Here is a 13,652-nt window from a genome sequence, read left to right as displayed (position 1 = left end):
AATTTGAAACTTTATGGTTACCAAGCATGATGTTATTCATATAATAATGAAGGATATGTTGGGATTGACAAATTGAGAAACCTACCTATTTAAAAAAAAAAAAAAATTGTTGGCCCAACACTTTGACTCTCTATTTATTTGTAGAATACTAGAATCGTAGTTTTTTTAAAAATTAAAAAAATGAAAATTAAAGATGTTGTGTACGTTGAATATATTTTGTGGGATTGTGATTTAATGCCTAATTGCTAGGCTACATTTTGCTTTTCCATACCTAACATAATTTATCTGTAGCCCAAATGTTTGTCAAGCTCTTTGGCCAAGTTCCATTTTTCTTTGTTGGACACCAAAACCAAAAGAACTGCATTGACCGTCGAGAAGAAACAAGTTTACAATAAACTCAGACGGAAATACATCCCAACATAAGGCCTTCCCAATAGTCAAATTTTGGTGTATTTTTTGAAAAGTTTTTGTAAGTGTGATTAGGAAAGAGAAAATGAGAGTGAAGGAAAAAAATAAAAGAAAAAAAAACAAAACAAAATAACAAAACTAAAAAAAATGTAATTATGCACGGAGGCGAAATCTGCGCCTCACGCATGCATGAGACGCAGTAACCTCTCCCAATTGGGCCCACTAAACCTACAAAAACTCCCGATTTGCTGAGGAAGAACTCACTCAAAATACTCCCTTTCCATTTGATAAAAACCCAAGCATTGAATTTTCCTGTTCTAAAATTTCTCTAAAAGCAACAATTGGGAAAAGTCAAATGGAGCATATTGAATAACACTTCTCGTCGCAAGACAATCTGTCACCTTATTCAATGATCGACCAAAAAAATCTAAAAGCACAAAAAAAAAAAAAGAGGTTAGTGTAAAACAGTCATTAAGTGTAGTACCCACATAAGAATATTCTATCACTTTTACTTTTTGAGGCGACAAACAATAATATGTTATTGTCATCAGGTGAGTTTTCAAAGGAATTGAGGGTGATGAGGATAGAAATTGAGGTGGCACACAAGTGTTCACTCCCAATAAATTGAGGGTGAGAATAGAAATTGCTCACATTATTTTTTTAAAGAATTATACTTATGTGAGACTGACTCACAAATTTTTATAGGTGATACAAATTGAGTGGATTGAGTCAATATAAAATATACTATGTAATATGAAATATTTCAAAAAAAATGAAGGGTGTGTTTGGTTGGTGGGTTTAGGCATAAGGAATTGGTATGAAAGTTATTACTTGTGTTTGGTTGATAGGTTTTGTGAATGTTATTATGGGTTTGGAATACCTCATTAATGAGAAAACACATACTCTTATTAAATAAGTGTTTCATCTCCATTCTTCTTTTCTTCCCCAACTATTAATAATCATTTCCATTCCACCCAACTACCAAACATGCTAAGGGTGTGTTTGGTTCGCACATGGAAATCGGAAATGGTATGGGTGTCAAATACTTAGTAAGGGTAATGAGTTTGGTGAAAATATTTTGCATGTTTGGTAGTAGGGTGGAATGAGAATGATTATTAATAGTTGTGGAAGATAGAAGGAAGGGGAATGAAACACTTAGGGTGCGTTTGGTTCGCACATGGGAATCGGAATCGGAATGGGTATCAAATACTTGGTAAGGGTAATGGGTTTTGGTGAAAGTATTTAGCATGTTTGGTAGTTGGGTGGAATGGGAATGATTATTAATAGTTGGGGAAGAAATGATGAAGGGAGATGAAACTCTTATTTAATAAGGGTATGGGTTTTGCCATTGATGGGGGTATTCCAAACCCATAGTAGCATTCACAAAACCTATCAACCAAACACTAACAATCACTTTCATACCCATACCTTATGCCTAAACCCCCCAACCAAACACACCCTTATTTCATAAGGGTATGAGTTTTTCAATTAATGAGGTATTCCAAATCCATAGTAGTATTATAAAAACCTATCAACCAAACAATAAAAATCACTTTGATACACATACCTTATTCGTAAACCCACCAACCAAACACATCCTAAATACTCTCACCAACATTTATTACCATTACCAAGTATTGATACCCATTCCGATTCCGATTTTCATGTGCTAACCAAACGCACCCTAAATATTTAAAAGAAAAGGCTTTGGTTCGTACCAAAAACAACAACACTGTGGCGTCTGCCAGCACCGTTTCTTCTTCTCCCCCACCACTCTCTCTCTCTCTCTCTTTTTCCCCGACAGAAATACTTTCGTAAAACAACAGTATACAAAACAATGTAAACATTCTCTCTCTATCCGTATTTACAATTAACACTTTAACTCTCCGATTCTCTTCCCGACAGCACCAACTTAAACTTGAAGCTAAAACACGCAAATTTTGTCTATTCATCGCCCAGTGCCGGAGCTGCAGAGCTTCATTTCCTTCTCATTCTTCAAGCTAAATGTCAGTGCAGGCACGCGTTTCTCGCTGTCGGGGCGGGTTGCCGGATCGGGTTCGAGGTATTTTACACAACTTGTGTTTCTTGGTGATTCTTTGATGGATTAGCTGATAGTTAAGGTTAAGATCCCTTCAGTGAACTGAAAACGTCAGATTTTTCTTTTTGCGCTTGATGCTAGTATGAGTTATGGCTTAACGAGTGAGATGATTTGTTGTTGTCAGGGGAATTGTGAGTATTGATTTAGAGTTCATTAACTTTCTTCCCTTCCCCGGGAAAGAAAGCAGTCTTTTAATCCAATTAAAGCTCCATGTTCTTGTTTTCTCATTGCAGAACAATTTTTAATTTTATGTTATATCTGTTAGCATTCACACACATAGTTAGTGCTTCCTTTTTGTCTTGAGTGACAAGGGAAATCGCAGGCACTACCCTAGGGTGTGCACGGGGTAAATCCAACCCAAAGGATCACAGGGAGCTAAACTAGTCTAGGTTACTTATAGTTGATCGGTTCAAACCAAGAAGGCCAATAGGCCGCTCCGGCGGGGAGTTGAACTTGTAAACTTGTGGTTATCAAGTCAATAGTCTGACCAACTTGGCTAAGGTTGCCCATCCTTTTTGTTTTAAATATATAGGTTTTGTTTATTTATAGGTGATTGGTGGGATTTGATGATGTATCCTATACTAGTATACTGTGAATGATGAGAATAAAGATGAGAAAATTTTGAATTTGAGGTTACTGAATAGTTTGTTGATATTTGTTTGTTATTTTAGTAGCTGTGTTTTTTCTCAGAAGGTTCTCCTTAATGCTAAATTCTGGTTGCACGCATTGCAGCTTGTAAGGTCTTTCAGTGCTCTTTGTGCATATGAAGGAATTGGAATCATGGAGGCTATTAATGAAGAAAAGAAGTGTCTTTTTTAAAGGGGTATGTTTGTTTGTAGTTTTGATTGCTATAAATTTCCATACATGAACTTTAGGGAGGTATTATAAATGCCTAATTGTCCCAATTATGGTGAATGGAGGATCATAGGAAAATGCTACCGGGGACACATTTTAGTACACAATGATATGGCTTGCGACAATTGCCACAACCTTTCATGTTCATTGGCTACTCATGAATAGACATATTCTATTATGAGTTAATTAAGTGAAACCAGTACCAAAAAACTTGGTCCGTGTTCAATTATCCAAAATCATATTGTGTATTAAGCATAATAAATGCTATTGCAGGGAACATGTGGAATGAAGATGAAACAGCTGCCATTTATGGGAATTATATTTACAGTAATGCTATTTATTGTATATAGGACAACTAATTTTCAGTATCGACGGACTGAGGTATTTCTGTTATTCTGTACCATTATAAGTTTGCTTATTTTAATATTTTGAATTTAAGTGATGTTATGTGCATATTGGCCAGTGACATCTCTGGGTTTTGCTTTAAACTTTCCAATACTGCTGTGCATGAAGGTGTGATAGGATTTTGCTACTGCACATCCTAAATTTAGGAAGTGTTCTCCTGGAAATTGGAATGAACAAGATGTCAGTGCTTTTGTGCCTAAAAATTTCTCTTATGAAAATGATGTCAATAAAGAGTTTTGCACCCGCCATTAGTTTTGAATTAAAGTAGTAGTATACTTTGTTATTGCTGTGTGATGAATAAGAAAGAATTAAGATGAATGGTAAAATTCTTCCATATCCATAGCATAGTAGTTAAGAACTATTTTTATATCCTTTTTATTACAGAGTATCTTTCTTCTGAATCCTAATAATATCTTATAACTTTTCTCATTATCAGACAGTATCAGAATATGGTCCCTCCTACACTTTGAAGGTAGGTAATTTTAGTGCCAAGTTGGTATTAAATTGACATCATTTCATCTTTTCTTTTCTTGGATTGCTACAGTTTGTCACTCAAACACTGTTTTTAGATTGTGTCTTCTCAAATTTGCATGGCAGTGACTACTAGCTTTAAATAAATTACTGATTTAAACCATTTTCACATCTCATCACCTTTATGATGTGCTTTAATTGCTTTGATACAGCGTTCTGGTATGGCGAGCAAAAGGTTGAACGGTTTACCTCGTGGTATTAATGAACCTAGATCAGATCTTGAACTAAAGCCTCTCTGGGCAATGAGTGCTTTGGAATCAAAGGTCTCATTCTTCTCCTTACTGATTTGTGATCAATGAAACAAGATTTTGGAATTTTATTTATTTTTTGAAACAAGATTTTGGAATATTAATATCCTGCTAATTACAATTATATATCTGAGATCACATTTGTCTCCTCCACCCTCCCTTTTCCTCTCAAACACCTTCCTGTCCCCTCAAATGCTACATTTGTCTATTCCTTTTGGTTCTAAAGTCTAATCATTTCAGACTTATGTTTTCCATCTAGGCTGATGGTCCTGGATCTCTGAACTTGTTGGCAATGCCAGTTGGAATTAAACAGAAGGATAATGTTAACAAGATTGCTCAAAAGGTACAAAATTGTATTATGTATGGCTGTATGCCGTTAACTATTTTTTCCCCCCAAGGGTGGGGATAATCATATCATAAAATTCTTTGCCTAATTTTTTTTTTCTTTCTATAATTCAGTTTCTTTCAGAGAATTTCACAATTATTTTGTTCCATTATGATGGCAATGTGGATGGCTGGTGGGACCTTGCATGGACTAAGAAGGCCGTCCATATAGTTGCTCACAACCAAACAAAATGGTAAGGGCTGAAGAAAAGCTTTTTCCTTGTTTTCTCTAGATACGGGGAGATCTAATCAAGATAGGCAAGCCTGGGGCAGTGAAGGGGAAATTTTTATCATTTCTGTTTGCCAATAGCTCCTGGAGCTTCATTGGGCATACAAATGAGGCGGTCCTTGGCAACTAGTTACTGTTATTTGTCTTCCATTATGCCTCCTTTTGACATACTGCACCCCTTTATCTAGATATATATATGGCTACTTGATTGCTTCGAGATCCGAAACTCAATGAGAAAAATCGTAATTGAAGTGGTATTAAACCCTAGTTGAATGTGCTACATAGTATACATTTTGCTGTTGGTTGCTTTGTAAACCTTGTTCTTTTATTCTGTATTTCTGTTTTTCTTTATTGGTTTTTAAACAAGGATTGTGATTAAATTTCATTTCAGGTGGTTTGCAAAGCGTTTTTTGCATCCAGCTGTTGTATCTATTTATGACTACATATTCCTATGGGATGAGGATTTGGGTGTCAAGAATTTTCATCCTGGAAGGTATCGGCATTCTGCCTGTTGATGATCTTGCTATGTGAAGTTTTAATCATCCACTGATATGATATGAATATCCATAGAAATTATTCTTTTATATGCGGTGCAACACTATAGATGTCAGACTAAACCTCTCCTTTCTGAGAATATGCTCATGTAGTTATTTGGATTTATATGGAATGTTTAAATATCCAGTATTCATTCGGTTCTAGATTATGCTCCAAGAATTCTCTTTTATAATGAACTTTGATATCTAAACTAGCCCTACCTTCTATTTGACTCATACAAATAAACCTATGAAATATCAGTTGTTTCGGACGCTATTCTTTTTGTTAGTTCATATTGGTGAGTTGATACCGGCACATTAATTTCTCTTTATAAAACCCTCGCTCCATTCCTTATCTGGCCCTACCCTCTCTGGACCTCCCGTGTATTCAGGTACCTTGGAATTGTAAAGTCAGCAGGACTGGAGATATCTCAGCCAGCTCTAGACCCGAATTCAACTGGTATACACCACAGAATTACCATACGAAACAGAGCAAAGAAGTTTCACAGGTGAGCCGCGAGCTGGTCTGCTGGATCGTGAATACATATCCTCACTTTTCATAATTTCACCTTTGGACTATTCAGTCAATACTAATGCACTCCACCTTAAGCAGAAAAGTGTATGAAGATAGGGGCAGTACAAAATGTTCAGATGAAAGTGAAGGCCCTCCGTGCAGTGGGTAAGCTATCTTAGGTTCATAACTAGACTAGGGATAGTATTGTCAATTGTGTATTAATTTTCAGGTGCATGGCAGGCCTATCATGTTATCGTTTGCATTTATGATTTTCTTAGTTTGGGCCGTGAATAGGTTTTTATAACTGTAGTTAGGAGTATAGTCAACTACTGCCTTCTGCTTGGCCGAGCTTTTTGGCTCTTAAAATCTGCTTTCCGACTTATGTTGGGTCACAATTGGAAGTATTTATGTTGGTTCTTTATCTTTATTTATGGAAATGCATTTATCAGTTTATGCTTACAGATTCGTGGAAGGAATGGCTCCAGTATTTTCAAGATCTTCATGGCGTTGTGCCTGGCATCTTATTCAGGTAAAAAGTAAAAAATAAAAAGACCCTTCCCCCACAGCTGTATTGCTCTAAATTTTGTATTATTACTGAAACATATTACACTAATTATTTTCGGCTTTCAATTTTTTTCTTTTTATTTTTCCTTCACAAATAAAAACCCGCTGAAGGAATATCCGTTTTCCTATTTTCTTTATGTCAGAATGATCTTGTTCATGGATGGGGAGTGGACATGAAGCTTGGTTATTGTGCACAGGTGAGATTAAACTACTTCTTGTCATCTCCACCCCGGTACTCCAATTTTAAGCTATGAATCTACTTGGTATGCAGTAGATATTTTGTTTTATGAATTGTATTTTCTTGTTTTAGTCACTTCTAATAGATCTAAAAAATATATGATTATTATTTTTACGGTAAACTAATATTTTGCCTGAAATTTAGGGGGATCGGACGAAAAAGGTGGGAGTAGTTGATAGTGAATATATAGTACACCAGAGCATTCAAACTTTGGGTGGGGCATCGCAGAAAAAGGTAATTTTACTACCTGTATATCATTCTCTAGAAAAACGAATACTAGTGTTGTAATGGTCCACAAACTTTGGTTGGGCAATCCAAAAATGATTGTCCATCTGTCTGCTTTCACTTTTTGGTGAGACACAGTGCGATTAGGCGACACTAGTGATTGTCTGAGCATATTTTACGGTTTATTATAGTGGGATCCTTAACTTCATTTTAGGTTTACGAGCTTCTTGATGAATTAATTGGACTATTTTATCCTTTCAAGTTGAAATAGTCTTTCTTGAGTTTTAAAACAATAATTGGTTCTTTTCATTTCGAAAAGGCTTTATCGGAATTTGTTTGGTGCTCCTATTCACTTCAAGCTGCAAAATCTTAGTTCACACATAGCGTTCCCGAGGGCACACTATCACATGCATAGGGTCTGCTCTCTTATGAAATATATATGATTGTGTCTAGTATCTGAGCTTGTCTATTATAAATATCGATTGAAATTTCATTTAACTCGCTCATAGTTTACTTAATTGGTTACTGCTTTATGCTTTTATCAGCTTTGGTATGAGTGCTATAACTTAATTCAACCAAAGACATAACTACTTGAGTGCTTGATCATCCTCGTGTATTAGGATGCAAAGATGTTGGAATCTCGGTAACCTAGTGATTGTGGTTTACTAGAGCTTTTAAATTTGATATTCCCCTCCCACGGAATCCCCAATTTGAAACGAACAGATTAAATAAATCGCATTCTTGTTGCTGCTTGTCTATGCGATTATGCTGAGTTCTCTGGGTGTCTGTTGCTGCACTAATAATACTTCTATTTCCATTTCAGGCTTCGAAAAGTCAAGAGTCGATCAAGGTATGCGTTTGATTTTGTATGCCTAAACGTTACGCCTTTTTGGCTTAATACCCTTCCATAAAATCGCTATTTCTCTTGGTCTGCAGAGGAATCCCGTTGATGCAAGATCTGAGGTAAGACTTAGCATCTATTACATGCTTCCACCATCTCCATTCTCTTGTTCCCCGATTTTTCATGTTGGTACGTTTTGGCCTTACCATTCAAATCGTCTCTTAGATACGGAGGCAATCAGCGTACGAGCTGCAAACATTCAAAGAGCGATGGGACCGAGCTGTGGAGGAGGACAAGAACTGGGTCGACCCATACAAAGAAACCCGGAGAATCAAGTTGCGCCGCAACCATAAGAAGCCCCGTTTGAATGTGGTGAACTGATCAACAACAATCTGTATCCAGGAAGAACAGTAAGTCCCATTTATGCATCAATTCCTTGTAATATGTTGTAGCCTTGTAGAAGAACTACATTGTTATGCTGTTCATTATTTGTCATATTTTGCACCAACGCCTATGTGATCGAGTTGGTATTCAATTCGCTTTGTGCATCTTCGGGATGCAATTCCCGGGAATGGGAAGGACTACATCTGTTAGTGTTAATAGTATCAAGTACAATTATGTATATTATTTGTTTTTGTATCGAGTACTATTAACTCTAGTATCATTTTGGCACCTTTTAAGGAAATCCTTAACTTTAAATATTGTCAAAAAAAAAGGGAAAGAAAATTAAGATAATGTTTAAAAAGATGTGCACCATGACGTACGGTGTCGGTGAATGATGCTGCTTTAAATCCGTAATTAACTCAGCCTTGCGTTAAGGTAAACTTTACTTTTGAATCCAAAAGACAACATATAATGAAGATGGTTGTCTCCATCATTTCTTGTTTATGTCAGGTTATTTTACATCCAATCAGTTAAAAGTAAACAATTAATTTTTTTTATAATTAGTTATTAATACTATCAGCTAACTCAATCCAATCAGTTAAAAGTAAACAATTAATTTTTTTTTATAATTAGTTATTAATACTATCAGCTAACTCAATCACCTATTAAAGTAAACAATTAATTTTTTTTATAATTAGTTGTTAATACTATCAGCTAACTCAATCACCTATCAGTTATTTGTCAAACATTTCCATAATAAATTTACTAAAATAAACTTGTATCAAGAATTCAAGATTAATCTTATAAGATAGACTCGATATTTATAATATAATATTATAATTATAATTTGCAATCTACGGACTTGAACTAGGAAAAATGAATTATGAAGGCCGGTAGTAGGTGTTGGACTTGGGAGGAACGGGAGCAGTTAAATGACTTGATACTTAAACAATTTTGATCACCTTAGACTTAAACATAAATAACTTCACTGATTTATAATTTATGCTTGGCTAATGTATTTAAGCACTAATATATTAATCTATCTCAACTACTAACACCACCTAATCAACAAACTTTAGCCTAAAACAAAATTTTTAATGTTGTAAAAGTTTATCTTTAAGCAATATATTAAAAATAAAATTTCAAAAAATAATTTACAGTACACTAAAAATAAACTTTTGTATCATAAACATGAATGTGTTTGTATAGTGATTGGTTTAACTCTTTCCCCCTTTTTTTGACAACCACTCAAAGTCTCAAACTATTTCTTTGGGCTATCGTATTCTATTTTTATATGTCATTTCTTTTTTTTTTTTCGGTTAGGTTATGGTGTGTCCGGAATACCGAATAGACCCTAACCATAGGAGTCTATATCATACTAAAATTAATACCCGTTTACAAGGTGTTTGGTTGGGGTGAGGGAATTAGGGAGAGGGGGAGGGGGGAGAATTGTAATTCAATGTGAATATAATAAAGTGAAAATTTAAATTATATTGTTTGGTAGACATAAATATATAATGATGAGAAATTTAAAAGGAATATGTGAATAAAGACTAAAACGCCCACTGTATAATAATAAGAATAATGGTAAAATAATCATTTACCATGGAATTGCAATTCTATACAATGTGAAATTGTAATTCCTATGGGACCTTAGAAATTACAATTCCAACCAAACTATGGAATTACTCCGTACAATTCTGAAGTTTGGTAAGAATGATATTACAATTCCATCCTATCAAACACCCCATTACCACAGGCCAACCCAATTAAGGGGCACAATGTTAGTTATGTTGATTTTCTTTTTTTAATACAAGAGAAAATTTTAAACTCTTGAACTCTTTTTAAGATGAGAGTGCATGACCACTTAGGCCAACTAAACTGATTATATGGCATTTTCTTTGTCGAATAGCATAAAAAAATATATAGTAAAATAATAAAGAAATCAAACAAACTAAATAGATTAAAATATGAAACACCCTAACTTGACATGACCGAAATCAAAACAGGTCTACAATGTTTCAGAGCTGACCAAAAACTTTGTTTTCTCTCTCTACAATTCCTCCCGATTTCATCGTAAAAAGCTCCGAGGTTTTCTTATCTGCTAAGGTGCCTCGTTTTCATCCGTATTATTAACCGTTCATATTCAGATCTCGGCTTCTCTGATTGCCGAGGAGTTACCTACTGAGCTGAAATGGCCGGCCGTTACGATAGCAATCCTTTCGAGGAAGAGGAGGAAGTTAATCCGTTTGCCGTAAGTTCACTCCTTTCCTCTCTCTATGCGTACTTGTGTGACTGTGTTTCTCTGTTCTAAGGCTCAGATGCGCGATTCAACTTCTCTACCTCTGTATTTACTGTATTTATGCTTGTATTTTTGTGTTTTGCCTAATTGTCTACCTTTGCTTTGTAAGTAGTAATTTGATTCAGAATTTGGTACTGCGAAAGAGTTTTTTGAGGTGTTAGAATGCGATCTATTGGAAATCTGAAATGGATTTGATTTCCGTACGGGAATTGTGATTGAGTTGATCGATTTGACTTATTGTATGCTGTTTTGTACTTCTGTTATGTTAGGTATAGGCGTATAGCTAAATGTGTATATTGCTTGGAACATTAGATTTCTGTTTGGTAAATTGAACCTTGTGGTTGGAAAAAGCTGAAGAAGTGCGATCTGTGTTCTGAGTGTGAGGAAAGACTGGCTTTGTGTGGCCACAACTGTAGGAAGTTGGTTATTTATAGGAATGTCCTCAGCATGAGTTGGTTTTTACTGGTTCCGGCTCTGATTCTTGAACATCTCATGTGTGTCTAAGAGCATCAATATGAAATTTCTGCCTTGTACTTTTGAGATCATGAGATGTCACTTATTTTTTCTTCTCATGTTTGCTAACCAGGACCATGGAGCTAGGGGAAAAGCAGCAGGGGGGTCTGCATTTAGTGGAGGTGCATTTTACACAACAGTAAGTTTGGATTGTTTCCTTCGGTTTTTGAAGTTGTGTATAAATAAAAACTCATTAATCATATAATGGATGTTGGGCCGAAATAACCAGCACCTAGAGCTGTCTTTAGTAGCTATAGATTGAGAGTTATTATTTTTACTATTGTTAATGTGCCACATTAATGAGATCCTGAATAGAATTTTTTTTTTACCCTGTTTTATTCTGCGTTTAGTAAGATGAAAACATGGGATATAAAACACGTAAAATGATTTAATGCTGTCAGTAAAACATTGAAATAACAAGATATAATAAAACCACTGCTCTAACCTGAACTGACAATTGTTCTACTTATAGTTCCTATAGTCTTCCAGTAATTGCAAATCTAGCCCATCTGCCAAATGCTCTTTGTCAAATAACAGTTCCAATAAATCTATTTTCTGTTTGAGTTAAATAAAATATGAATTTGATTACAAGCAGTCAAGCAGTTGATTGATAGTACTTCAAGACTGTTTACCACTTTACCCTCATGGTGGATGTTAGGTTCGGGAAGTAGTGACTCTGGGAGGTCATTTAGACAGTCTTTAGGGGTTTGGAGTATCAAATTTATGGTTTTGAAATTTGAATGCTGGTTGAATTTGGCATTCAGTGGTTATGGTGTTCAAATTAGTCAAGTAGGAGGTCAACAACTATCTCTAATATAGAAACTATTAGTGTCTCTTGTTTGGACAAGAAAGAAAATGTTAGGGAAAGATTATAAGAAATTGGGGAAGAAAATATTCCTTTATCGTATCAAATATTTTTCTCTAACAAAATGGGAGGAAAATGATGAAAAAATTAGCCCTCTATTTCTCAGTGGACATGACGTATGGAACTCCTTTCTTCCTCTCTCTCTCTCTCTCTCTCTCTCTTAATTTCCTTCCTATCTAACCAACTCTCCCACCCCACCCTACCCCAAACTTTCCCCCCATCCTAACACAGCACAAATGTTGAAATGGGGTGATATGATATCATCAGTTGCATGGTGGTAATAAACAGGTGCTTTATTTGGGACTGATTGCCCTATTATTGTGGCAGACCTTATACTGATATTGGTGGGGCCATTCAAACTTACAGTCATAGAAGAGGAGAGAAATAGAGCAGAGGTGGATAAGTGCTGTGTGATACTCTGCTGGTAGTTTGTATACAAATTTTGGATATATTGACTGTGTGACTCGCTATGATTTTTTAAAAGTAATCTTTTAGCTAGTGGCCGAGCCAGGATTTAGCTGTTGATGGGCAAGTGTGATGGTGGTGAGAAGTTTAGGTTGAGTCAAGTTTTGACACATCTAATTTTTGAATTGTATAGATCTTGGTATTGGGTCCAGTTGGTTTTTATTGAATTTAAGTATGAACCTTAAAAAGGGACTGGATTGACTCATTTCTCTTTGGGCTCAAATTAGTTAATAAAAAATCATATTATTCTAAAATGTAAAATTATTATAATAATGCAGTTTATTTATTTCATAATATAAAATTACATAGCTTTATTTATTCTACTCATGATAATAAATATTGCACCCATTGCTTTTAAAGTACTAAAAGAGTTTTAAAAGGAAATTATAAGAAAAATTCAAGTATATCCAAATGTCTAATTTTTCCTATTAATAGTTAATTCAAAGGTTCTATAAGAAGATGCATGATTAATAATTATATTAAGGTGCAGCAATATAGTGATTATTAATTCACAATAAAAAGTTAGAATCTAAAACAACAAATCAGAAAAGTTGCGTTTGTCCCTTAAAAAAAGGGACCTGGGCATGAATAATATAATGGAATCTAATTTTGTTGATAAACTTGGAGTTGGAGCTAATTCGCTGTTAAAGTTTGTTGTTTGAAACCTTAATCATTTGTCTATTATCAAAGCTTTTGAAAGCTACGTATAATTAGAAAGACATTTAATTATAAAACTTAGAGACATTTTTAATATGTTATTAGGAAGAAATTATTCATTATAAATTAGAATCTTTTTATGTATTTGTGAAGTCAATAATATTTTGTCAATATGTATTATTTTCATATACTATGAGGTTACTTTATTATTATTATTATTATTATTTTAAGAAATAAGTTTAGAATTTTTAGTACATATATAATATAGTTAAAAATCATACAAAATGGAACCAGTGGAGAAAATCAACTTATGAACCTTTTGTATTTTGATATGTGAAAAGTACAACAAAAGATTGGCACAAGCCGGGTGGGGGGGGGGGGGGGGGGGGGGGG

At 34.7% G+C, this 13,652-nt stretch overlaps 2 protein-coding genes across 3 annotated transcripts in view; both read left to right on the top strand.

Annotated features, from left to right (window-relative positions):
- The first annotated feature begins 2,153 nt into the window (after nt 1-2,153).
- LOC116021659 lies at nt 2,154-8,758 on the top strand. Of its 2 annotated transcripts, XM_031262121.1 has the most exons (16): nt 2,154-2,470; nt 3,239-3,329; nt 3,635-3,742; nt 4,203-4,238; nt 4,450-4,560; nt 4,805-4,888; nt 5,005-5,123; nt 5,550-5,651; nt 6,084-6,200; nt 6,305-6,370; nt 6,668-6,734; nt 6,913-6,966; nt 7,152-7,241; nt 8,056-8,082; nt 8,169-8,195; nt 8,299-8,758. In XM_031262121.1, exons 2-16 carry the CDS (start codon nt 3,270-3,272, stop codon nt 8,452-8,454), a joined length of 1,224 nt encoding a protein of 407 aa, XP_031117981.1. In that variant the 5' UTR covers nt 2,154-2,470; nt 3,239-3,269; the 3' UTR covers nt 8,455-8,758. The 2 variants fall into 2 exon arrangements, with proteins under 2 accessions (XP_031117981.1, XP_031117989.1); XM_031262129.1 differs by lacking the exon at nt 3,239-3,329.
- Nucleotides 8,759-10,447: 1,689 nt separating this feature from the next.
- LOC116021673 (secretory carrier-associated membrane protein 3-like) overlaps nt 10,448-13,652 on the top strand; it is an 8,574-nt gene continuing 5,369 nt past the window's right edge. The window contains exons 1-2 of the mRNA XM_031262141.1: nt 10,448-10,711; nt 11,346-11,411. Coding sequence (XP_031118001.1) covers nt 10,652-10,711; nt 11,346-11,411 — 126 coding nt within the window. The 5' untranslated portion in view covers nt 10,448-10,651. The remainder of the gene's footprint in view (nt 10,712-11,345; nt 11,412-13,652) is intronic.

Source organism: Ipomoea triloba, chromosome 1 (assembly GCF_003576645.1).
Source record: "Ipomoea triloba cultivar NCNSP0323 chromosome 1, ASM357664v1".
NCBI classification, from domain to species: Eukaryota; Viridiplantae; Streptophyta; class Magnoliopsida; order Solanales; family Convolvulaceae; genus Ipomoea; species Ipomoea triloba.
This window is presented reverse-complemented; position numbering and strand designations above follow the sequence as displayed.